Source organism: Oxyura jamaicensis, chromosome 10, assembly GCF_011077185.1.
Source record: "Oxyura jamaicensis isolate SHBP4307 breed ruddy duck chromosome 10, BPBGC_Ojam_1.0, whole genome shotgun sequence".
Classification (NCBI taxonomy): domain Eukaryota; kingdom Metazoa; phylum Chordata; class Aves; order Anseriformes; family Anatidae; genus Oxyura; species Oxyura jamaicensis.
In genome coordinates this window covers 18,165,508-18,192,703 of record NC_048902.1, presented here as the reverse complement: position 1 = coordinate 18,192,703, position 27,196 = coordinate 18,165,508, and the positions used below count along the sequence as shown (strand labels likewise).

The following is a 27,196-nucleotide window of genomic DNA, read 5'->3' as shown; positions in this document are numbered from 1 at the left end:
GCGCTGATTTCTGCACCTGAAGGCTATTCTTGTCAGCCTCTCAGTCCCAGCATTTGATCACCCTGCTGGCAGTTTCCCATACCATAAGCAAAATACCAAGCACTCAGCCACTGAGATGCGCCAGAACTACTGTCTAGAGAAACATGTTTGGTGCCTTGCCAGCTGTTTTAGCCAACAGAAATTCACAGATGTGTCAACTGCTTCAACGCAAAGAAATATTTGAGTGTGGCCATTTTCCACAGAACGCAGGTGGCCAGCCTGCCCGCTCCCATTCAGCCCAAACCAACTGGCTTCTGCCTTCACTGTCAGCGCAGACATCGATGCTGTCCCACCAGTCAGCAGTGAAAGCAGTTGGGAAATGAATTCCTGACAATTGCACCAAACGAGGATGTTTCTACAAGTTGTGCTGAACTGATTTGTCTGCGCTGGGGAGCGGTAAAATGAGAAATAATTGTCTGATTTTTGTATGAGATGTCAGCAGCAACTTCCAAAGAGGTGTGGCTGTACAGGTGGCATGTGTGATGTTCTGCCTGGACTAGTGGAACCTACAGCAAAATGAATAATATTTCTAAGCAGACTTCTGGTTTTGAGAAGTCTTCTTTAGGTCACTTAACGTAACATGCAACCCGAGACTGGGTGACAAGTGAGAGATTCATGGTATAAGGGTACTAATCTAGGTGACAGCCCTAAATAACAGTCCAGAAGGTCAATTACCTGGTGATGATCGCCTTCCGGAGCACAGTGCCTATGCAGTTATTGTTCCAGTCGTTCACATCATCCAGGAATGCCTGTAATTACAGAGAACATGTTCCTCACTGACAGGTTACAGGAAGCGTGAAGATGGATGCTGCTTGTCTTTAGGAAGTAATTGTCCCTCCCTACATACTTCCTAACACAGATTCTTTTAAAATACTGTATCCACGGCCACGTAGGCCAGCTTTAACCACAGCGGGAGTTCCAGTGTTTACTGGGCTTATTATGGAGCCTTTCAGTGAGCCTTACACTGAGCTAGAAGACAACAGAGAGAAATTGCCTCAATTTCCTTGTGTGGCCAGAGCAGGGGCTGCCTATAGCAGCAGTGCATCCCCTACATTGGAGGAACCCAAACACCTCATAGCGTTGTGCTGAGTGTTTGCCAAAGAGCCTTTAAAGAGAAAACAAAGCAAACAAACACACAAAAATATCCCCATGTATTTTTCTCAGCACATTTGATTAAAGGGGAAGCCAATGGCAACTGAAATGTGCTTACAAAGTAAATGAGTCCCGAAGGCTCAGAGAAACGATCCGGATTGTTTTATAGCACACCCCTGTGAGCTATGACGGTGTTGAATCAACATTGTAGGTTCCTTTCTGGTGGGGAAATTTTGTATTGTTAAGTATTTCTTGAGCCTTGGCAGACAAATGTCACTCAGATTTGCTAAGAATGGACGTAGCCAGTTACTCCCCATTTTTAAGGCCCTTGATGCCATCAATTTCAAACAGGTAAGATTCCAATGAAACATCCTGGAAAGCCCGAAACTGTGAAAAGGGAAATACCACCACAAATCTAGGAAGAGTTGCCGATTTCTTGCTGTTTTTAAATGAAGCATAATGTTTTATCCCTCCTTATTTTTTTTTAACATTCCTTCTCTGTCTCCTCCCCAGGTGGGTGACTGGCCATTGGAGTCCCTGCTCTGCCACCTGCGAGAAAGGTATCCAGCACCGGGAGGTGACTTGTGTCTACCAGCTGCAGAATGGCACCTACGTTAACACGAGAGACCTCTACTGCCTGGGCAACAAACCCGCAACAGTACAGAGCTGTGAAGGACGGGACTGCCTCTCTATCTGGGAAGCATCAGAGTGGTCAAAGGTAGGAGGAACTCGATTCAAGAAAGGATCCAGACAGCACACAGCTCTGGATAAACTGGCCCTAACCTGGCTAAAAGTTAAACGTGTGCGCCCAGTCAGCATGCGCAGTGCCTGTCAGTACTGGGGCACTCGGTGTGATTGTGTTTTGCTGAGATGATCAGTTGGGGGCTGAGGTTTGTATCCCATACCAGATGAGCTAATAAGGCAGGTTTTCGATATCGTGCTACAGTGACCATATCTTTCCATCCGAAAACTCTGACCACCAAGGAAAAACATTTCACTGACCTGAGGCCAGAAGTGTAGTAACCCAGCAGGTCTTCTGGCTCAGTTTAAGTGCAGTTCAAAACAAATACCAGATTTATCAAATATCTGCATGTTACAGAGAATGTACGGTCTTTGGGCTTTGTCCAACCCTCTTTTATGCAATTCCTGGAACATGAAAAAGCTGGTTATAGTTTGTTTAAAGGTGCATCTCCACATAGTTGCAGAGAGTTACAAAATTATTCTCAGATACTATAAACACATTTCAGAGACGAATAAGGTGTCTAGACAGCCTGCATTTGGTTTAGCAGCAGGATAAACTGGGAGTGTGCCTACAGTTCATGTCCAGGACTCAGCAAACGTAGGGGAACTTTGTCTGTACCTTGTAAGTAACAGTCCTGATAGAATTTCCATGTTAGTTTTGATATCATATCTGTTAGGCTCATCTGAATGACTAAAAGATAATTTCACTCTTGGTGCAGTGCTTACGGCTCTGCCAGTCTCATTCCAGCCTGGCTGTGTTACGGGACTGCCCAGCAACAGCCGTTTCTGCGGGCAGGATATTGCCTTGTTTTTCATCTCTGTTTTGAACCAGTGAGCTCCTGTTTAAAGCATTGTCAAAGAGCTTTCGCAAAACGTTATTGTTAGAAAAGTGCTTAAAAGTCACAGAAGCACAGGATACAAGGGATCTGGCACTGAGGAACAGTGTCTCAACAAAAACACAGTGTGATTCCATTGGCCACCTTTTGAACAGAAAATCTTTGTTTGGCAAGTGAGATAGTTAACTGAGAGCAGTGTTCCCTTTCAATAGGGCACTGTACCTGTTCACTAATGCATGAGATGCTTTTACTTGCTGAGTCCTTTCATTTCAGGAGATGTGGAGAAATGCACCAAAGTTTTAATAATTTCTGTGATAGGTCTTCTATGCATTACAGAAGTAACCCTTTCAGATTATGCCCACTTTATAGCTAAATCAGCTGAGCTCCAGCGATATTTGTAGCTGAGACTGGTCTTCTCATGGTGCAGCTCCTACCTGTTCTACATGGTGAATTTTGATATCAGGAGTGTTTGTGGTCTTTTGACAATCACAGTTACTTCTATGTTCTTTTTATTAATTGGAGTGAGTCAAGTTACAGAATAATTTTCCAGAGTGGAAATATTCCATATCTGTGGCTATTTAACTAATTTGCAAATACATAGTATTTTTAGATTATAAAACAAAACAAAAACAAAAACAAAACAAAACAAAAACAAACAAACAAACAACAAAAAAAAACATTTACTTTTCCTTTGATGCTGTTGTTGGGACAGTAATTGGTCACTTGTGATTTTAAATCTTCTCCAGGCACATTTGTGCTGTTATGTAGCACACCTGACTCTAGGACAGGTTTGACGCTCTGCCGGTTTGAACACATCTCATACCTAGAACTTTTCTTCAGTGGAAATCACTTTAATCCTTAACATTTTAGTCTGATGTTGTGAGTAAATATCACAGGAGAGATAGCATTTTATAAATCAATTTTCTTATATATGTTACTGAATTTTGGTTATACAACAAAAAACAGTTGAACAAGTTAATGTCTGGGCCCCAGTCAAAAAAGTGTGTTCTCAAAGCAAATTCCAATCCAGTCCTCGGTGTGGAAAAAAACAAATTCCATTTTTATCGCCAAACACTTGAGATTGTTTTGGACAAAGTACCACGCAGTCAATTTTAATGACAGAAATAGAGATCGTCACAAAAAGGTAAATGTTTCCATTGTTAGTGGGGAAAAAAAATAATGGATTTCCTTAAAATAAAGGAGCTGCAAAGCTGTGATGCTCCTTTACAAAACCTTGTGGGATTTGACTAAGTCATTTGTTAATAAAAACCTAATGATCTAAGCTGGACACCCATATATTATTTAATAGACTATCCTGTTTTAAAATCTCTGTAAAAATTATACATTAAAAACCTTTTCAGGACTTCAGGAAAGAAAAAACCAAAACCTTAAAGGGGGTGATTTATATGTGACAACAGAAGATCTGTTGGAAACCTTTTGCAAATGCTGTTTTGTCTAGGAAAGTGTATGCAATACTAGTCTGTGAATGACTTAAAAGCTTGTGGGAAGAACAAACAGTTGGTGTTTTTCCCAGACTCAGTTGTAAAACCCACCTAGAGATTTCTCATACTGTGAAAAATATTCCTACTTCGGCTTGATTTACTTCAAGTAAATCGACCCATTTGAAAGGTTTTCACATCTTGTGCTTTGTAGTTTGAGGTGAACAAGTACAACCTGGAGGAGGACTGAGGAAAACGATCTGTAATTTTGGAAAGTCTGTACATCTTGGGGCAAATTCATGGCTTTAAGGTACCATTTAGGGAGCTCCAGTGTCGGATCTCTGGCAAGTCCTGCACTTCGAGGAGTCCAGCAAAGTAGTTTCTGGAATTCTGCAAAGCCTGGAAGAATTCATCCCAGTATCTAGCGCAGCCGTACAACTGTGCTTGTTACAAAGATGTTACATCCGTAAGGCGGTCATGCCATGAGCGGCACATAGTAAATTAAGTGGAAGGTTTCCCAGATTTTCAAGAAGTCACTTTGTAGTGCTCTGAAGTATTTAAAGGCATGTCTGTTTGCTTGCCAGCTCATAAACGCTTGTGATTCATGTCCTTAACAAGGCCAGCAGGTCAGAGCTGCCTGGATTGTATTTTTAAGACGATTAGACAGGCATGCTGAGATTTGTCCATTTGATGTAATTTATATCAAGCTGACGCTTGTTTCCAGCATAGACCCCCTGGATGGAGAAGCTTCTTGGATTGCGTTCAAAAGACCTCACAGAATATCTCATATCTTCACTATTTATTCGGTGTCAAATCAACTGTCTTTTCCATGCTGATCCCCTAAAGGGGAGAACTCGACATGCTAGAGAAGGTTAGTTTTTATCTCAGTTGGTACATAGATCATTTTTCCACCCACCTGTCCCCAGCGGCTTTTCAAGAAAATTTCTCACTCTTAACCACTGCAGTGGCATGAAAATGAAGAGCAGAGAGACTGGCTGTGCTGCTCTACGGATGGCTCTGACAGCATCAGCAAATCTGTTACCCTGTTGCTGAACGGGTTATTTAAAACAGGAATTTCAGTTCATGGCAGTTTCCTTTCCCCAGCTAGTTCAGGCAATGAAGTCAAGACAAATTCTCCAGTAAAAGAGAATTTTTTGGGCAAGGGTTGGCAGAAATAACAAATGGGTGACCAGATATCCCCACCTTTTAGAAGCTACCTCCGTAGTGGCCAAGCACAGAAATATTTTCAGGTATTTTTTGTTCACTTGCACGAATAATTAATGATACGGTGCCCAAATGCAACTGCTGCTAGCGGCTCTAGGAGCCTGCTGCTTTCTCAGAAGACTTCAAGCAGTCCCTGCCTATGCTTTTGAGAAACCCCTTGTCCACCTCTGCTGATTGTGGCTAACTAACTGCCCAGGTGTGGAAGCTGATGACAACATTGTGGTTCACTGAATAGTGTCTCTGCTGAGCTATCCACTTCATGCGCTTGAAGTTCTTTGAAATTAACATCGTGATGGGATGGCAAAACAGAGTAAAGGTCCACGGATGTGTTCACATGAGAACACGTGAGAACTGTGACTTCACCACACTGCATACAAACAGCTCTGCAGAGCTGTTTTTGTAACACCGGTCTCATTCTACCATGAGTTAAAAATGTGATTTTCACCTTCATTTTAATCCTGTGATAGAGGAATATTGCAGTTCCGTTATGAACGATGAGCTCTTAAACACGAGATGTAGTGATTTTTCCTCTGTAACACCAAGTCTAGCACGATGCTAACTGATGTTAAAGAAGGTTGATTTTCACAACTGGCATTTTTTAAAAGTAAAAGCAGATACCATACTTTTCAAATGACTCACATGTTTGAAAGGGGGTTTCATTATTGGGGAAGAATCTTATGTGTAATCAGTTTTTCTTCGCATGCATCACTATGTTACCAAAAAAAAAAAGGTTTTATTTCTAGGCATTTTGCGACAGAAAACAAATAGCTATTGTTTTGCAGTGTTCAGCAGACTGTGGCAGAGGGATCCAGAAAAGAACAGTGACGTGCACAAATTCCCAAGGAAAGTGTGATGCAGCCACCAGGCCCAGAGACGAGGAGGAGTGTGAGGATCACACCGGCTGTTACGAATGGAAAACAGGCGATTGGTCTAAGGTAACAGTGAACATGACGTGGTATTTTCTTTCTAACTGCAAAGATGTTCAAAGTGCTATGCTTCTGTGTGCAGGCTGTTTTGCAGTTCAAATATTTGAAAGGGAAGAGTTTTACTCACTTGGATTTTACTTTTTGCTGGGCTTTAAACTTTCCTTTTCTGCCATTTGTGACCCTAACACTGCAACACGTGCTTGTGGATATGACCCAGCAAGTTCTAGCTAAGTGTATTACAAACAGGATAGAAATTAGTATTAATTGACAGTTTAACCATCCAAAGGCTAAACCCACACAGCCTGCCCATAAAAAAGGAAGATTCTCACCACGGGCCAAAACTCATCCATCAACTGAGTTCTTAGTGTTGAAAGGCTACTTTATAAGCGATGCTGAAACCACTTCCCGTATTTCAAAAAACAAACTCTGAAGTGAGCTGGCTAACAGGTTGAGTGCTACAGGAAGGAGTTCGTTAGCATATAGATATTCCAGGACTGCAGGGAGCGAAGGAGCTCTCTTGTGCCCAGCTTGGGCAAGCTAAAACTAAAATAGCAGAAGTTTGATTTTCTTTGGTATATATGTGTGTTAAGTATTTGCACTTGGAACAAGAAACCTAGGCCCTGAGAAAAGGAGAGATCTCAGAAGGAGAGGCTGTGGTGATAGTGTTGTCTCCCTCAAAGCATCGATACACAGCCGAGAAGAGCTGAGCCTTAGTTTTCTTATCCCACAGGTGATAAATCTGAGGGTCTAGGTCTGGGAGAACTGTTGTTAAACTGAATACTGCTGGGGGGAAGTGTGAGGAAGCCTGAGCAGACTCGCACAGAGACAAAGGCTGACAGAGAGCACTGACAGCTGCAATCTGTTTGCCCTCCTTGTACAGGTCCTGCATGCAGAGCCTGCTGGTTGATACCATTTTATTACCACAGATGCAAAACCAGACCTGTGCAGCTGAATCTTGTGCTATTCTGAGACCTACACAGCACAGTCCAGGCCCAGACTTATTCCAACTGCCTGAAATGAAAGTAGGCCATCGATTTAAAGGCAGAGCCAAAACCATCCGTCCCTTCCTCAGGGCTGGATTTTACCTTCACTTAGGCCTGTCTGAACTTAGTTTCGCCAGTGACATCAGTGGAATTAATTCCTGCATGCAGTGGATTAAAGCAGAGCAGAGTCTGCTGTGTATTTGTATTCTATTCTTAAAGTAACAGGTAGTTTTACTTGGACAGGAGCAGTGTAAGAAAGTCACCCTTTGCCAGCGTAGTTCATAAAGCATCCTTTACATTACTGACTCATGTTTGCATAAAGAAATGAAGTTTCCCAGGAATATTATATTCCAGCTTGGTTTTATCTTATCTTTGTAACTGTACTGTTCTTTAAACAGAAAGCCTACTTTGTGTTTTGGAATGTACGGCATGCACAGAAACCACTGGGATACAGTAGTTGCATTTTGCTGTCCAAAAACCCAAACACCAGCAAGCAAAATCCAGTGAAGCAGAGGCCCATGATGGGCAAATTGCCTTATCTGCAATTACATTTTTTTTGCATTAAGATAGGGAGTTACGAATATTTATAGATACAGTGTGTCACAGATGCACGAATTGAAAGGTATCAGCGCTGGAGAATGCATTAAGAACCTGCCACATGCAAAAGATCTGCATTTATGCCGAGCCAGGAATTCGTATCACAGAACGTTTAGAGCATTGAACATTATTTTATTCATAACCTGGCATGCAGAATCCACGCAAGCAAGCCAAGACAAACAGTTCCTGTATGTTAACAGGTGAAATAACATTATTTATTTATTTGTGGAATTTTAAAAGATTTTGGCAGGAAAATTGACCCATATTCTCTTTATAGGGAGGAATATGAAATAGCTGTGTATTCACTGATTACATGGGTTGAAAGTTCGATGTTGTACAAGTGGTTCCCATCTGATAAAGAAGTTGGCTCACTGCTAGAAAGGCTGTAATCACACATCGGTCACAGTAAATAGTGGTGTTGAAGGATTTTATGTCTGCATACGAGCAGTGCAGGAGCAGTGCAAAATCACTTGCTATTTGCAGTTCTTCACTCAGGATCAGGATCTTCTCTGTGCAGAAAGGTGAAAAAGCTTCTGCACTGTTTATGTGGCCTGTTTCTACCCACAGCTCGTGCCAACTCTCTGCTTTGCAGGAATTTCACCTTGTGCAAGTCCAGTAGATGTTTTTGGACTTAGATTTGGTTTATAATGAACATTACAAGTTCTAGACATCCTGGTTAATTTTGACTGAAGACTTAGATCACACGATTAGTTTCTTAAACTCTGAGTAAAGAGGTAAACAGAAAGCACTGTTGGACTGGTAGAAAAGGATATGGGTAGATGCAGTTCTTCTAAAAATGTTTATGGTCCCAGAAACCCAGATAGCTGAAATGTTTGATGTGGAGCACCACTTAGGATTTTCATTACCAGGATCAGGAAGCTTTAATGCAGGGCTCAGGTCTAGGGGGAGAAGCTTTACGGCTATTAGCAATTTTTTTTGAGGGTTGTCTGGCTTAAACAGTTTATCCATTAAGGTGAAACACACGGTCTTTGGCAGTTAGATTACAATGAATTCTTTAAAATTCTCAGAACAAGCAGCTACTTTTTGCAATTAGTGCATTGTGCATTTGCTTCTTATTGTTAAGAATCATCAGGGAAGCAAGATTTAATGAACAGTAGTAATTATCACAGATTAAAATAAGGCTTTGATGCTTTTTGTGCAAACAGCTTGCATGGTGACTTGGCCTCAAATCCTTAACTTCACCAAACCAAGATCATTTGAAGACATCAGAAAATCATACAAGGAGGCGAAACCTCATTAAAAATTGAAGTCCAGATACAGCTTGTCAATAGAACAGGCTCTCTGAGGGGTAATGGCAGGCTGTTGTTTTTATAGTAGGAGGAGTATTTAGAGAATACGTAGATTCTGCATGAGAAGACTTGCCTAAGGAGCTCCCAGCCCTATATAAAAAACTCCTCGTTGGGAACATACAAGAACCCCTATGGCTGACAGCGATGGGCATGGTTATTATGTGTAGGATCTTAGATCCTGTTGCATTCGGAAGGTACAGGGGTATAATAATTATTATTAATTGTTATTTTTGGCATTAGTAAAGTCTCCAAGTCTGTGACAACAAGTCATGGCTTTGTGCACTCAGGCCCTACAGCCCCCATTGTGTATTCCCAATGTATTTGCAGCTTATTTCACGCGTGCCACAAGATGATATGTCTAGTTCCATTTGCAAACACATAGGACCAGGTCGGTAAAATTATTTCCTAAATTTCCTTGAAGTTATCTTTGTTAGTTCTAAACCTGAGATTTACAAATTGTCCACTCTAATTCAGAAGACAGAATATTGTTCTGTTAGTAGTGGCCATGATGACCTCTGTTAGCAGCTTAAGTGCCGTTAAACTTTCTATTTCTTTGCATTACTGCAACTTCTCTCTTAAATCTCTTATCTTAAAGGGATATACTTAACATTTTAGCAGCATTAATATTATGAGCAACATAACTAAAATGTTCTTGGTCTGAGAGTCTTCACGCCTAGCAGAAAGGTAGATCTCTCAGTGGGAGACCCACTGGAGGTGTTATCCTGACATTACTTTTTTACTGTTGCCTGGGTTCTTCAGAACTGAAGTTCATTATATCATCCCTTTTTATATATGACGCAATATACAAAGGGGAGTCCAAGTCATCTCCCGTTCAGTCTTTTCTTCCAAAAGGAAATTCCACATTCAGGTTGTTTTCAGTTAAAGAAATAAACACCGCATACACTTTCTGCTTTGCAATAGTTCTTCCGTGTTTGAAACCCGAGCTGTTAAATGTTCTAGCACTGGAAACATTTTTACATTTTTGTTGTAATTGTGCTAGTCGAAAGAACAAACATAGGTTGCTCACTTTCTCAACACTTGCTTCAGAGTCTTAGGCTACTGAAAATACACCTCTTGATGCATTAGCAAGACAGTAGGTCATTCCTTCACAATGAATTGCATTTTGCTGACAAACTTTGTGTCGAGTATTCCATTCCTGCAGGCAGCTAGTGAGCAGAGCATGTCTATGTGCATGTGGCTCGCCGGAAAGCTTAGCAGGATGCACAGTCTGAGTCTGAACTGCTCGCGTGCTCCAGGCTGCACTTGAAGGGATCAGGACTGACTGCATCGAAGTCTGCCGTGACTCCTGGAGTTGAAAATGTGTCCTAAATGATGTGGGAGCACGTGACTGGTTTGCTGCAGGGAGCTGCGTGCTAGATGTACTGGCTAGCTATGGTAGTGACAAGGAACAGTTGTGCTTGGGGATGGACAGCACCGGGGACGGCTTTGTAGCTACTCGGGCTTCCCCATTCTGTCCTCAGCGCTCTCCCCTTCTTCTCTACTAATAATGAAGCAGGGAAGTCACTCAGGTGCACATATACAGGCCAAGGCTGTACTTCTTCAGTTCCTTTTCTCCAGTTGGCTTATGGACTCTTCTGGGGTATAACCGAAGAGGCAAGATTATACATCAGGAGCAGTTCTCCAGATGACTTTTATGGATTTTTCTTCATTTCCAGTTTTACTTAGTTGTTTCACTCAACATGCTCTACTTCTGTCTTGTGACTGAAGTATTGTATTTCAAGCCAATAGCACAAAATGGTCCAGGGTTTCCCATTTCACTTTTGGCTATTCCCTTTTTAGTGGTATTATATCAAGGAAGGCAAAATTACAAGCAAGATGCTCTAGCTCCGTCGTCAGTGCTGATTTTCACAAGGGTGCTTTTCTAGTTTTGTGGGTAGGAGTTTAAACATGCAAATTCTACCCTTCAGGCAGCAATTTAGCTCATTAACCTATTGTATTACATAGCCCAATGAAAAGGCTTTTAGAAGAAGAAAGACATAGAAACCTTGTAATATATTGGCTCTGCCGTATTTTTTCTTTGCTGTTACATTTGATGCTCTGTAACTTCTAAAGCCTATGTTGATCTCAGAGAACCCAACGTGAATGCAGTGTAACTGTCCTTTATTTCTACCCTCCAGTCCATTGGCCACAAGCCAAAGGTCTCACTCAGCACTTTGGGCCTGATACCATTCTGCCTTACATTAGTATAAACGCAGATTCATTCAGCACCGAAGTTACTGCCAGTTTTTGCCAATGCCATTCAGATCAGAATCTGACCTACTGTGCAAGATCTTTGGGTCTTGTGTAGGAACCATCGCAGATTCATGTTTTTTGGTGAAAATAGAAATAGATGACATCTCAAACTGGGCTTCCACTTGAGCAAAGGAAAGAAGTGGAGGGCAAAGCTTTTTCTGCCACTTACATGTTTGAAAACCAGCTGGCACAACTTTTCACTGAATTCAGAGGTTGTACACTCCAGAATCTGCAAAGCGCTAGGAATGATCAGCTTGGCAAAGTGTGATGTTAAAAATATTCTTGTTGCCAAATCGTGTCAGTAATGATAAAACACATCTGAAAAATACCTCGAGCCACCTGCCCTCCCTGTGCATCGCTAGTTGCCAATTTCTTTACGGTGTTTTGTTGAGCCTGTGAAATACTGGCTAGGGGTTCTCATCCCAGGAGAATATTAACAATAGGGAGAAAAAAAAAAAAAAAAAAAAGTAATTTCCTATAAGAAAAACATTGGTTTTGTGCCAGACATTGAGGTGTTTCATACTGAAGATCAGCAGTCATTCATCACAGTGGGTGGTAACAAGGCTTTTGTAATTGCAAATTAATTGTTTTGGCAGGAAGGCAGTAGGTTGCGCTCTCAGAGAGATAAAACCCCTAACCTTACAGCACACAGAGAAGCGTGCTTTTTTCAGAAAATACTCCACAATCTTCTAGTGCCAGGCAGGCATGTTTTCCAAGTTCCAAATGTTTGGGAACATCAACAAAATCCTCTATATGCCTCATTTTTAACGATTAACTCACATTACACGATAAGAAGAGCAAATCAAGGACAGCTGTGGTTGGAGAGGTGTATTCAAAACTGTTGCAAACCTAGCAGCAAACCGTCCTTTGTTCTAACCCTCGTTACAGATTCATGGCTTGACCCGCCATCTGTTTATGATAAACCAGGGACAACTTGTTAATTCTTCATAAAGGTCATCTCCTTCTACCTTGGAGAAAATAACTGTTGTTGAATTGAGAGAAAACTCTGCAGGAGGGATGGTGGCTTAAAACTACATTTGCACGTCGCAGCTGACAGACCTTTTCCTGCCTCTTACTTGCCTTGGCTTAGCGAACGGCTGTCTGATTTATGGCTGCTCAGGTGCATTCAGCACCACAGCTAGAAACTGACCTTGGAAAGTTGTCCCCAGGTCTCACTGGTGCAAATCAGTTGTTCTCCAGAGAGTGACAGAGCTGATATGGGAGGAGAGGACCCAGCAGGATTCCAACTTGCTGCATCTGTGGTCGTAGGCATGGCCAGGAGCCAGGCCATCAGTGTGTCCTAAACTGACCTACTGCCCCAGTGGTCTGCTCTAAGTTGCACTGCTAGTCGCACACTACAGGCCTCTGGGACCATCACTTAATGAATTTACACCGCTGAGTCTTAGTTCATATCGGCACTAAAACAAGTTGGAAGCTCTCTCTAGACCTTGCGGTAGCTGTCAGCCCCGGTTAATGCAGCTATAGACACAAACCTGGGCATGGAAAGTGAAGAGAGATCCAAGTCTTGATCATGCCTTTGAGGCCACCACTGTTTCTTGTTTGCACAACAGTTTGCACAGCTCATCTCTGCTGGAGTTTCTGGAAACATCCAGAGCAGAAATCATTTTGATGGTTCCTTAGAAAGGAGAGCGCTGCAGAAAGGCCGAATTCATCAGTGTTTTGCTTGAAGTGGAGCACATTCTGTTACACTGTTACTGTCTCATGTTCCAATACAGCCTCCAGTGATCCTATTAATTGGAAGAATAACTTTCCCTTTTTGATATTTTTTATTTAAAAGCCTCATTCATTAGGTGCATTTTTTTGATGGAGAATTAAAGCCTCCCACCAAGATCAGTGGATCTGCAATGGAATGTCATCGCGACTATTTCACTCCTTTTCATGTGAAAAAGAAGAAAGCACGCAGGACAAGCCTGTTCAAATATTGGCATTCGTTTTCTCTGAATTACTCTGGGATGTTACAGCGTTTAGGATGACGTCTTTAAACAGATGAAAAGTGGGCAATTCACTATTTAATGTTTGTACTGCTCAACTGAAGAGGCTCTTCTCCTTTGAATCCTTACAGCATGCAGTGTGTGTCACTAGTAGGGACTGCTGTAATTTTGCAGTCTTTCCAGAAGCCTAGTGGGATTTCCAGTGACCATTGAGGCATTAAGGTGACAACTTTCAAGAATATCTTTAAAGAGCAATTATTACCAACCTGCTGGTGATCCCTGGGCTGACGATGCGAAGTGATGAAACGCAGCGTTGGTCGTCTGTTTCAGATCTGAGAAGCTCCCTGCCTAGAGAACACGCAGGCAGAACTGACGTGATGGAGATGAACAGCCTCTTGCTGAAATAAAATAATCCTAATGGGGTCTTTAATTACTTTTTTTTTTTTTTTTAATAAATTGCATTCAGGTAGCATTGATCATTAAGTGAAGAGTAACCAAAATGTGTTCAGTGGAGCCTCAGTTCCCCAGATACTCTCTCAGGATAGCATCTGTGACAGCAGTCAGTGTGGGACTAGTTCATGTAGCCCATAAAAACACTGTTCAGCATTGGCGTGAGTACATATGCTGGAGTAGTAGGCTAAATTCTTCAGCAGCCAGCCTGAGTGGACTTATGTGATTCCACGGTTACATAGTTATAGTTTTCCATTACTGTCTAGCTTGAAGTTAGCTTAATTAGGTTTTTTACATAAGGTGTTTTTCAGCATCATTTTCACAAAGTTTCATGGATGGAGTGAGCTATGGAGGATTTCTGCTCCTACCTGCCACAGATCAGAACACTGCACACAAGCTACAGTTTGGCACCCTGTAGGCAATACTGCATCATTTCATATCTTTGCTGTTATTACTTGCGCTCATTCTTGAAATCCAGATTTTAGGTAGTCCTTTGTGGAGCCAGGGGTTGGCCACAACGATCCTTGTGGGTCCCTTCCAACTCTGGATAAACTATGATTCTGTGACGTGAATTCTGTCTGATTGCTGTGATGAATTAAATGCCATTTCCTCATTAGCATCCACCTGGGCTGCATTGCACAAGTACTTAGGGGCACTGTCAATACCCAGAATATTCATGCATTCAGCTCTTAATCTCTGAACTCCCTGTGCACAATGGAACCTTTCAGAATAGCAAAGTCAAGCTTAATTAAGCAGTGAGACATGCTGGTCAGGTCTTGTTCCTTAGGGTCATGCAGTTTGAAAGCACAGCTGTAGGCAGTTTGCAAAGATTGCTTCTCTCTTCTCCTTTTGAGATACTGTCACATCAGCCACGAGCATTTTCTGCTATAATTTATTGTTTCTTCCCATTCTGAGTCAGAGGGTATGCATTTTTTCTTGGTTAAGTTAAACAAATCAGTCATTTCACAAAAGTTTCCAAATGAAAGAGTGTTGTAAGCAAGACCAGATATGTTCTCCTTACAGATCTGGGGTTTAAAAAGAAGGAGAGAAAAAAGAAGGGAAAGAAAAGAATAGGGAAGCTTGAAAAACAGCTTGCGGTTTGCTTTGGGCTAATTAGATGTTATCGGTGAAGAGACAGAAATCTCTTTCTTTAGCGTGATGCCATGGTGAAAGTTGAACTGGTGTTTATGAAAGTGGATTGCATGCTGCTTGTCAGCTAAAACTCCACAGTTTAAATTAGTGATACTCATAAAAAGCCTGATGGTAAGGTGTGCAGAGCACTGGCTCTCCGAGCGCACACATGTATACCATTAACGTCTCAGGAACGGAGAAATTCCAGGACATTTGTCATTCATCTCAGATGCTGTGCTAGAATGTTATTAATAGGAACTTGTCTTGCTTGCTTTCTGACTTTCATAGAGGCAAGAAATAAAGACCCCCGGGGAAAAACTCTGCCCTATCCTAACGCCTTGAAATACTTGAACTCTGAAGTCAGTGCAGCCTGCCTGTATCTCCAAATATTGAAGATTTAGCCATAGTGTTATCCTTGGCTTCAGCAACCTTCCGCAAACTGGGGACAAGCTAGTATCTGTAAACTTCAGATGCCTACAGACTGATGAATAGAGAAAAAAAACCCTTGCCTTCAGCTTTGTTACGACTGGAATCATGAGCTCTCTCTCCCCACAACAGATCAGCCTTATTGTGGTGCATTCAGGATTGGCTGAGGGGATGCTGTGGCCTTCTGCTGCAAGAAGCAAGTCTCTTACAGAAGTCTCTTAGAGCTTACAGAAGTGAGAGTTTTAGAGGTGACGTGTGGTCTCAGTGCATCCCCATCAGGTCAGCAGCCCTCAGCTAAGGCACAAGCAATGCTTCATTATTCCATTCAGCCCCGAACAGATCCATCCCGCCTGTCCTCTGCCATGGTAAATCTGTTCTTTTTTCTGTCCCCACTGAGCCTCAACACGGGGATTGTTTGGACTGCTCCCTCTTACACATTCCTACAGCTGCCCAAAGGCAGGCCTGCCCTGCCTTAATTCATTCTTATTCCTCTGTCTCTGGGTATCTTTTGTACATCAGGAGTTGATGAACTCCCTGACAGATCTCAGCACTTACTGTAAATTCATTCTGTTCTAATACCTACTATTCTCCTGAGGCATTTGCTTTCAAAGCAATTAGACATCTGTCCTCACCTTTGGTAGATTTCAGGCTTTCATACCAGTATCCTAAGGTGGAAATAGCATTCCAGCTGAAAAATCATAGCTTGGTCTTAAGGTTGGAGTTTTTCTGTGAGTAAATCTTCTTTAAGCTGATGAATGCAGCTGCTGCCTTGATAATTTGTGAGTTTATTTCCTTCTGGATATCCCCACTGGCTTGCGTGTTACTGCCAAGGAATGTGAATGGAGGCATTTTTGTATTCCTTTTGCACTACTCAAGTAGTGCTTAAACTGGGAGTTAAAAGGGCTCTCATTAGGTTCATTTTTCATAACTGGTCATTAACCCCCTCTTTCTTACAGCGTTGAACAAGCCTTTGATTTTTGCTTGTGGGTCGATTTCTCGTCTACAATGGCTCTATTGTCAGCTCAGTGTGTTGGGGCTAAACTATGTGAATTCTGCATAGGCATTTTTCTGATAGCGGTATCACTGGCAGTGCCTGGTGGAAGGGAAAACACTTCTTTGTTTGACACCAGTGTCGCTATTCAACCATTTCCTTGAGTCCCTGGTTTTCCAGTGTAGGCAAGATGCTTGCCTAGCAGCCCAGGAGGCAGGTAGAGATCCACGCTGCGCCGCACATGGTTCCAGAACTGATCTCCACATTCACAGATCACCTCCCTCCATCGCAGCATCAAAACCTGTGCAGATTTTGAGAGCTACATCAGTGCTTATAAAAGCTTTTCTGATTTTCAGAACATTTTTGTTAATAGCAGTGTAACAACTCAAGTCAGTGTCCATCAACAGTGTTTTAAACACAATTGGTGCAGTTTTACCATGCAGCACTGGAGCCTCCCAGCCTCCTGCAGAGTGGAACTGAACCAGCTGAAGATGGATGAGGTGCTGGGTTGCAGGTACTTTGAGTACCAGCCCACATTCTCCCACAAGTGACATGCTCTCGCTGGCAGCTGCTGCCTGCCTGGAAGTTACCCCGTTTGCAGAAAGACTGCAGCAGCTTTCCCGACTCCAGCTCCTTATGCCAGTGTCCAAGCCTGAGGGTCCTGTATCAGAGGGCGCAGAGTGAATCCAGCCCTGAAAATTTTTCCATGGATATACTTAATTGTCCCATAAATATTTGGGAAAAGCAGACTGAAGCGATGCATTTAGCTGTCCAGAGTAGGAGGAAAGGTATTTACGGGAATTTGCTGTTCAGTTAGAGTTTGATTTTTATGCCTCTTTTAATGATGTCCTCTCTTCATCGTGCAGCATGAGTAACAATTCCCCCTTTGTATGTATTTTGTATCTATTCCTATTTCCTATTGAAATTCCTAGGAAAGAGACTATCCAAGTACAGAGTTGAAAATTTCATCTTAAAATAAGCCAGATGTCCAACCTTCCTTTAGCTGCCAAGCCCAAAAGAGTTCAAGAAAGATGTTAAAATCCGTCTTCCTGGCTGTGAAAAACTAATTGCATAGCATAGGTGATGATCCCAGTCTCCCAGGAGAAGGAATAAAACTGCTTCGGGCAAAAACTCTGCTGTTATTTGTCTAAGGATTGGAGCTGGCAGTGTCTGTGGAAAAAGTTTCATTGCTTGCCCTCCTTGCTGGTTAACAAATGCAGAGACAGGAACACAGTCAAAGGTAGGTGAGCGTTTGTGTATCAGCATCTGAAAACCGTATTCACCTTATGAGAAAAATGTTTCTCTCTCCTTTTTTCTTTTCTTTTCTTTTTTGGTGGGGGGGTAAGAGCATTTGTAAGCGCAAGGGGCACCTAAAAGCCAGAGACAAAGGTCTCAGACTCGCTGTATTACAATCCTGTGAAGGAGCCCCTTGGTTATTTTATGCCTATGTGATAACAGCTATTCTGTATGTAGTATGGATGTGCAATTCACTCCCCTTGAAAGAGTTTTGTGAGAATTAAAACCACTAAAGCACTCTGAAGACTACAGGTGCCACTGAAATCCTGAGGAAAAGAGGTTGAGTTTGACCAGTGAAGTGGAAGGGACTAATAGTTGCATTTAATACAGATAAAAATTAGTAATTTTAAACCTAAATGTAGTGGCTGTGACTGATTGTCTTCCAGACTGGTAGAAATCACTGAGGATGCACAGTGCTGGGGAACAGCAAAGGGACACCCACAACTGATGCAATGCCTCCATCTCATCCCAGAAGCACACGTTATGAAGGGGGGTTAAATACGGGACTTCAATGACTGCAGTTTGGAGTATCTCCCAGTAGGGCATACAAGAGAAGGGCTCGTTCTGCATGGTCCTAAACACCGTAACAATTGCTGAGGTATTAGTAGGCAGTCACCAAAATGTCATGTGAATTCAACATCTGAACATTTAAGCGCAAAAAAATCTGCTGTAAACTCATGTGTTGACACTAAACTTGAAATAAGAAGTATGCGAAGGAAAAAAAACAACACAACCACTTATTAAATAAACAAAGTTTGAAAATACATATAAACTTTTAATTCAGCATGACTGCTCAATACAATACAGTACAATAGGAAGGTCTTGGAGGGGGAGGTTAGCTGGAAACAGAGGTAAGTTGCACACCAGAGTGGCTTAGTGGCGAAGTCCGGAAGGGGTCTGAGCCAGAGTTTGTTCAGAATGGAGACATTCAGTCCTGGAGAAATGACATTTGGGGACAGAACAGGAACAAAGAGCAGGTGGACACATTTTCTCTCGAGAAAATCAAATACAAATTTGGTGAGTAAAACAAATACAGAAAAACTGTTTAATAAAAGGTCATTAATGTGACTGATGGAGGATGAAAGTTAGGTAGAGTCCATCTTACCTTCGTCAACAGGCTTCTCTGACCCTACAGTTCCTCCCACCCAGAAATGAAGAGTGCACATCATATAAATGTCTTTTTGCACTGAGCTGTCTGAAGCAGGACTCCACTGGCTCTGTTTTACCGTTCTGTTTGTCTGAGCCCATTCTGCATCAGGCCTTGCTGTGGTGCATGCAGGAAGGAGCAGCTCCCTGTGCTCCGGCCCAGAACAAAGCCATGCTTCTTGTATCAGATTGTCTTTGAGAAGCAGCCGGGATTTCTTGTGATACTTGCAGAAGAAAGTGATAGGTAGGAGAGGTGCAGGACTATGTGCATCCATGTGTTCTTCTGTCCCTGGGTACTAGTCTTAAAAATCACCCACACTGCCTACGCATCGTTCATACCCGACCTTCAGTCTGGCCCCGATGTTGCTTATCTTTTGAGCCTCTGAGATGTCCACCATGCCATATTTAAGAAACACTGCTCAGAGGCAATAGTATTTACTGCACTGACGTTGTTCAGAATCAGCGGAGGACAGAAAACATGATCATTTTGACACCATCCTAATTAGATTTCCTGACTTTTCCCCCACCTCCTCTTCCCCATCACTTGCTTGTGTGTGGCTCTCGCAGAAATAGGAATCTTACCAAAATCCTGCAACCCATTGTTTCTTTATTTTAAATACAAGGTTCTTTTATTAACTCCAGCTGGTGCACCTCACTGTGCTCACTGCGTTTGTTTTATTAAAATTGAACTGCGTGCAAGTAGGACATTGTAAATCACAAGTGACTGGGCCAGAGGAAGAGGGAGGGAGAGGTAGGGACTCCAATTGTATGACAACAAAGAGAGCATATAAACAGGCTGGGCCTCTTGACTAATAGAAGCCAAAACTCATGGAGTACAAGTTGCAATTGCTCCCAGGAGGACAGGCAAGTGCCAGACGGTTAGCAGGGATGGATGAGTGAGTATTTGAATACCTGATCTGTTCTCCTGTGTACTGGAACGGAGCTTCTCTAGAGATCTGGGCATGCTGGAGGAGCTGCCTGCCTCTGCTGTAATCCTTGGTTTTATCCCATATCAGTACCTGGCAGGGGTCATCTTGCCTGGGGAAGAAGCCTTGTTAGACTGTCCAAAGCTTTTAAACCAAGGCAACCAGCTCCACTGGGTCCCTCGTGGATAGGGAGGTGGAAACTGCTCATGCAGTATTAGGCAGTAAACATTTTCCAGCTCTGCGTCTTTGTGGCTGGTGGAGGGAATTGCTTTTCTGCCTTCTGGAGCCTCATGGGTATCCGGAGAGACAGCCCGTGTCAGTGGACTCATGGTGAAATGAGTCGGCTCAGAAAGAACAGCTCGCTTAGCTGTTCCTCTGCACACAGCACACCTGGAGCTGCAAAATCATCATGGACAAATGCAACAAAATCTGTGTGAAGAGTCCCTGGCTGACAAGTTCTCTCTGTGTTGGGTCCTCAGCACCATACTTAGCAGCCAGCCTGCTGCACACTTCAGTTGTGGCACTTATTTCCATGGTGTACACCTATATGTGATTTTGAAGCTGCTCTGCTTCGACCATGTCTCAGTCCCTTCTCTCCTCCAGTGCTCCTCAACCTGTGGGAAGGGCCTCCAGTCGCGTGTGGTGCAGTGCATGCACAAAGTCACCGGGCGCCACGGCAGCGAGTGTCCCGTCCTGTCCAAGCCAGCGGCCTACAGGCAGTGCCACCAGGAGGTCTGCAATGAGAAGATCAACGTCAACACAATTACCTCGCCCAGACTTGGTGAGTGAGGGGTGTTGGGGTGAAGGACCAGACAAAAAGCACAGGGTCCCAGTGTGCCTGGTGTTAAAAATAATAATAAAAACGAAAAATGGGGCTTCAGAAGATTACCTGGGGCCAGAATTTTGGAGAGGGCCACCCAGCCAGACCCTCGACTAGTGTGGATAGGTCCTCTCTTAGCCATTAATCCCTGTCTCAGAGCTCAGCAGTGGGTGGACCTGAGGGACCAGCAGGAGCAGAGAAGTGGTGGGAGACTGGCTGATCACAGAGCTGAGGGAGCTGACAGACTTACCTTTCTCAGCCACAGACAGCTCTCACCCTGCTTGCTCCACGGTGGATGTGAAGTGTGGTGCGTTACTCATCTGTGCCCCAAGGAAAGTACATGACCTTGACAAGCAGAGCATGGCTGGCTGTGTTGGTTTTTTTCCCCCTTTCATTTGTTGCCACAAGAATGTGGCTTGATGAATTAATTTCCCCTTGGAGGCAAGAAAACATCCAGCCTCCTTCTGTGAACTCCGATTTTCTGCCACTGTCCTTCCCCTCAGCCTGCCTGCATCCCCCGCGTACCTGGCCGAGCTGAGTGTGCGGTGACAGGCCATCTGTGGTAACTCTGTGTTTCAGAAGCGGCTTTAGTTAAGAATGCTTCTGTTAATACAAAATTGGGGGAATCCATAATTTGCCGTGTCGTATTTGTTTAGTTTATAAGGGGATATTTTTTTTCACCTCAGATTTCAGCCGTTTGTGTTCAGCCACGGCTCCAAGAACCGATTTGGTTTCTTTACATTTCACACATCATCACCGTAAAATGAAGCTAAACTCAGCCATCTGACACAGCCTCATCTGTGCTTCCTGTTGCTTTCAGGACAAGAGGCTGGGTTGGAAACAACGCTGCTAAGGTCTCAGCAGACAGAACAGCTTCCACTCCACAGCCTCTTTTAGCCTAAGAAGCCTCTAGCACACAAGAAAAGGCAGAGTTGCTAAATAATAGGGAACCATTTCTAATCACACTTAAACTAGGACTGGACTTGAGGCTTCTGAACTGAAATTTGTTTTCCAAAAGTTTAACATCTGTTTTTTTAAAAGAGTATGGGAAATTTTATTCTTGCAAACGCAGTCATACTGAGGCACTTTTAAGCTCTTTTGTTTAAGAACATCTGAGAATACTTCCCAGCTATTTTAGCACTATGAGCACAGTGGAGGGAAAGCATTGCATTTGAGAAATAAGCCTCTGATAGACTGATGAGACAAGAAATCCATCCTAATTCACATTTTAGGACAAAGCAATAAAAAGCTCACGTGTTTAGAAGACTGAGGAGGCTCAAGTCCCTGCTGAAAGTAATCTGCAAGTAATTTGGGATGCTCTTGTTTCTAAACCAGGCTTGGAATCACCAGGGCCAGAAACAATGATATTTGATATTAGCAGAAAGATACATCATTGAATGTTTCACTCCTCCTATATGCAAGCAGGTTCCGTTGGATTACTTTTAATTTCTGGGTTTTGCAATAGAAACCTCACAGAAAAAATTATACAGAAAAAATGCAGTAGACTACAAAACTTATGCTGCCTTGTCCCCACTCCAGAATGTTTTTCATCCCAGGTAACATCCCATGTACCTAAGATTGGAGTTCAGCTCGCCTGGCTTTCATGTCTTGTGTCCAGTGTCCCTCAGTGAAGACACATTTAGAGGGGATTTATTCTGTCCCCAGGGCACCTGAGCCATGTTGCTTCTAAAGCATGCTTCCTGTCTTACTTCACAACCTATAAGGGATCTTGGACCTGTAACGTACTGGAGTCCTACCTTATTTGTGGCTCGGTGCCGTTCTGTTATGTAAACGTTCTTAGGGTGTATCTCAGACATTCTTGCAAGACGTGTAACTTATTCAGCTACATCATGTTTCTGAAAACTGCCTGGTTGGAACCATAACTAGCGGAGGGTACTGCAGATCTAACCCCTCAAAGGTCCCCTTCGCTGCTGGCAGACTCAGAAGCAGCTCTGTCCTCCCTGCATTTAAGATGCTCAATTTTTTTTTCTCACTTTTTTTTTTTTTTTTAAATTGGTTTCATGTTTCTTTTTTTCTCAGACAGTGCAACTTCATTACATCAGATTCTATCGAACTTTTACTACTTGTCCAGTTAAATGAAGCTTCAGTGATACCCCTTCCTACCAGATCTACTGCCGTGGTTTTCTGGTGCTTGGCACTGAGACTCACAGCTAAATGCAGGATAACAATGGCCTTTCTTGGTTTCATCTGGCAGAGATGAGGAACGAGAGACTTGAGATGCTGCTGGGTCAGCACCTCTTGATGTTCTCTGGTCCATTTTTCCCAGCCTTAAAGGCAACAAGATTTATTTAGAAGATTTTCCAATCATCACAGCATTTGTAAGACTGCTACATGCAGTTTATAAACCAAGCATTCACTTGACTGCATTCACTGTATTTATGCACTTTCATCATGTGCAGTTTTTACTCTTGTCACTTATTCATAAAACCACTTCTGACGCTTCAATGATGGTGACAACAGATTCAGCAGCAGTGTCTTCACACTACTTTCCCCGTGCAGAAACATTTTGTTAATCTGAGTGGGTTTCAGGATAGGTACAATACGAGGAGCTCTGTGCTCCCGCAGTCACAGCCAGCTTCAGACTTGCATCGAGCACTTCCAAGAGCTCTCTATCCATTGCCTGTGATCTCAGTAGAAAGAACATCATCCAGTCTCCGGTGCTGACAGACTGAGATTTCTTCTTTCGTATGCAGGGATTTTGACCACCCCTGCAATGCTGTTGTCTGGCTAATCTGCTAGTTTTTCCTTTCTTTTCTTGTCCAAAGCTGCTCTCACGTACAAGTGCACAGGCGACCAGTGGACAGTGTACTGCAGGGTGATCCGGGAGAAGAACCTGTGCCAAGACATGCGGTGGTATCAGCGCTGTTGCCAGACTTGCAGAGACTTTTATGCAAACAAGATGCAGCAGAAGAGTTAATGAACCTGTGCTACTTCTTAGGGTATTACAGCTATTTGTATGTAAGTCACGGACTAGTAGGTCTGAGTACTGGAACTTCATGAGTTTGCTACAATGTGGTGGATTCCAAAGCATACCTAATAAGACTTGAAACTAATTCTACAGACTGGATACCAAAGTAATCCACTCATCCACCTTAAAAAAATTAAAAATAAACATAAAAAGCACACACACACACAAAACAAAACCAAACAAAACAAAAGCAGAAAAGAGTCATCTCAAGGAGCCAATCATTTTATCATATCTTGACATCTTTACCTTTTTCATTCATGCTTTTTACTTTAATATATTAAATCACCAGCCACTGGATGGCTTGCTACCATTAAGGAAAAGGACAAGAGTTGCAAGGTTGACTAAGGTTATGGGTGCCTCCATGGAGGAAGGCCTCTGGCAAAGTAAATCAGCAAAGGTAGAGACATTACTCTTTTAGTCTTGGCTTTCATCTGATGTTTTTAATTCCCAGCAGTTATCCCACTGTGGAGGGGACTTGGAGGGACATGCATAAATGAAATGCTTAATTTAAAGAGGGGATTTGCTGTAAAAAGCTTGTGAAAACTGATAGCAGAAGATGGACATCTCTGAAATTCCCCCAGAAAGCTCAGTACAATTATATCCAACATTCCAAGTCATATTTTTTTAGAGCAACTAAAGACTGCTCTTCTTTCCAATTCTAAAAAACAATCCTCTCTCTTTTCCCCAAAATAATATAGTTTCATTTTTGAAGCCTAATTTATGAGCTTAATGAAACGGAAGCTTATTAACAGCAGTAGGTATTAATTTTTACACAAAACCATACGCAGCAAGGTGGAAAAACCAGAAATAATTTCATCCAACAGAGCTGAGTGGGGGATCACTTGGTCTAATCTCTCTCCAGTTTTTAGAAGGCAATCAGATAACGAGACAATGATTTTTTGTTTGTTTGTTTATTTTTAAGAGGACCATGAAACTGGATAGCATTGGTACAGAAACAGGCCTTGGAACAACCTTTGAAGGATGGACTGGGGAGCAGAACAGGTGTTTCCTGTCTCTTGGCTCTTACATACAGCTGAGATTATATAGCATTTTGAGTCAAAAGTGCTATAAGTGATACAAGACATTCAAGATGAAGCCCTGAGGCCAAGACTTCTATTGCCTTCAGTAAGGGTTAGGATTTTGCTCACTGTATTTTAATGCTTTCTGCCTTAATTTTGTGGTGCTGTCAGGTTTGGTGCTATTGGATTGGTGCTATCAGAGCACTTAGAAAGTGCTGCATATATGATATTCTCTTCCATGTGTCTGCACTTTAAACCAAACTCCTCTCTGGCATGCGAGACTTGAAATGGGAGCTCTACCCAGGGCAGCGTTTGTCCCCTCTGTTAGTCCTCCAGATCAATGTCTCTCCATCCCACCTTGCTCCAGCACGTATCATTTCCCTTGCCAGGCTCTAAGGCCAGTTGTGCGGTGGTTAAGTTACAGCTCGCTCTTCACAATACGAACAGAGCCTTTTGGATGAATTGCAGCTTTGTACTCGCTCTAGATCTGTGTGTTACTGTTTTATTCCTCGGAGATGAGTGCAGAACTAAGCCCAGCTATTACCCCAACCCCTGGGCCACTCGGAATTGCAGCTCATACCCGTCCTCAAGTTGTCTTTGTTGCTGTTGTCTCCTTTCAATGCAAGGAGGGATAAAGACTCTCAGTACCTAACATATCTTTAAAGCAACTTTTTCTCCCTTATTTCAATACGCAGAATCTCACTGGAATAACTCGTTAGCATTTTATCAACAGCTAAATTTTTCGAGCACGGGGAACTAATACTCATCAACAGGCTAACACTGCGTGGGCTTCACACTCGCATCTGTGCTTATGAGTGCAATTGAGCGTGTGTGCAAACCAGGGGTTGCCTGTATGCACAAAGCCACGCTTGCACACAATTTTCTCTCAAGTGCCTGTCACAAACAGATCTGCTTTCCTGTTCCCCAGATGATTTTCTCTAGTAGGGAAATGATTCTAACTTGTTTTTGTTAATACTGGATGTTCTTTTGGCATCTGATTGTCAGGATCAGACCTCCTCCTTCTGTTCTTCCCACCCTGGAGCCCAAGTGCAGAGGTTGTATAACTGCTTAGCAAGCAATGGAAAATGTTGTGAGAGGGGCGACATGGAAGGTTTTTGCAATACCACAATGATGTCGGGTTAGGCAAATTAATAGGTAGATGTACTGCTAATGAGAAGGTTCCAAGAGAGCAGACAGAGCCCAGAAAAGCTAATTTTTATTGATATTTTATAGCAGTAGTTTTCCCTCTTGCCTGCTGTCATACGCTGCGGTAACACAGCCCTGCTGCACAGCGGGATGGCGAGTGTCCTTCCTCCCTCCCCATCGCCACAGGCACCTCGCAGCATCGTGGCTGAGCTGGCTCTCCCTCCAGCCTTCATTTGCTTTGGAGTTTTTCTTTTAATGGGCAACATTTGCCCGCGAATTGGCCTGACCTGATGAAATGCCACCCCCTCGCTGATCTTTTGTTGGCATTGCTAACATTTACATTGGCCTGTTGAAGGATTTGCCACTGGGCTTCTCTGTTTTCTTGGAAAAATAGTTTGTGCATTTGTTATTAATGGGAATCAAAGGTGTTTGGATCCATTTTTAAATATCAGGGGTTATTTTTCCTTCTGGTGCTGATCTGTCACCCTGTCTAGGCAATGGGTGAGCTCCTAGAAAGGTGCATAGATGAGGAAGGATTTAAATTATTTTTTTCAACAAATAATGCATGGTGGCTACTTAGACTTGAAGCCTGTCCCAGTACACTTGGTCCTGGATTTTAAAGGACATTTGGTTACAAGTTCTGGGTCCTACCTAAGGAAACATGAATTTAGAAGGAATTCTTCTGAATATCTGAGCACTGAAAACCACCTCACTTGCTCTCACAGTCCACAGATTAGTGTGCATCAACCTTTTTTTAATAATCAGAAACCAACTTTGATTAAAAACTGATGGCACAACACAGCTCCATTTTATTGCATTCTCTTGCTTTATCTGGTGACAACCCTCCCATTTTATAATAACCAGAAAAATAAAGAAAAAAAGAGTTCAATTCTGTTCGATACTCATGCACTTCTGTTTTGTATCATTTTATAGGAGCTTTACTATGAATTTACAGCTATGCTCTGCCCTCAGTTACTCCATCCTGGTGAAAGGAAAGCTGTTTGTTTCGGTGTATCTATGACAATACATTCTTTTTTAGTTGTTGTTCGTAAAAGATTGACACTTTTTAGATTACAGTGGTGGTATTTCCATATTGTAAACAATACTCTGTACTGTTACTAAAGTACTGTACATTTCTAGTTGCACAATTGTGTTATTGAGTGTAGATTCTCACTATCTCATGTATGGTGCTAATTTTGTTGGTGGAGAAGAATCTTAGCAGTTGATTATTGCTTGATATTTTATTATAATACAGGGATATATCCTCCATGGCAATAATATCATTTAAGTTGTTCATTACAGAGTGAAATGTATATATTTTTCCATTAGTTAATTTGCATATGTACTGTATCCATGGTAATTTTCTTCTTGGTGCTGGTTATAAATAGAAAAGATAAAAACAGTCAAACTGAATGGAACCAGTTGTAAATGAAAACCAAAAAAAGAAAAGAAAAGAAAAGAAAA

General features: G+C 42.5%; 1 protein-coding gene across 2 annotated transcripts in view; it reads left to right on the top strand.

The window, feature by feature from the left end:
- The window catches only part of ADAMTS17 (ADAM metallopeptidase with thrombospondin type 1 motif 17), a 173,879-nt gene extending 146,683 nt beyond the window's left edge, over positions 1–27,196 (top strand). For both annotated transcript variants that reach the window (XM_035335702.1, XM_035335701.1), the window contains 4 exons: positions 1,645–1,849; positions 6,154–6,306; positions 20,362–20,539; positions 23,365–27,196. In XM_035335702.1, the coding sequence (XP_035191593.1) occupies positions 1,645–1,849; positions 6,154–6,306; positions 20,362–20,539; positions 23,365–23,516 (688 nt within the window). In that variant the 3' untranslated portion in view covers positions 23,517–27,196. The remainder of the gene's footprint in view (positions 1–1,644; positions 1,850–6,153; positions 6,307–20,361; positions 20,540–23,364) is intronic.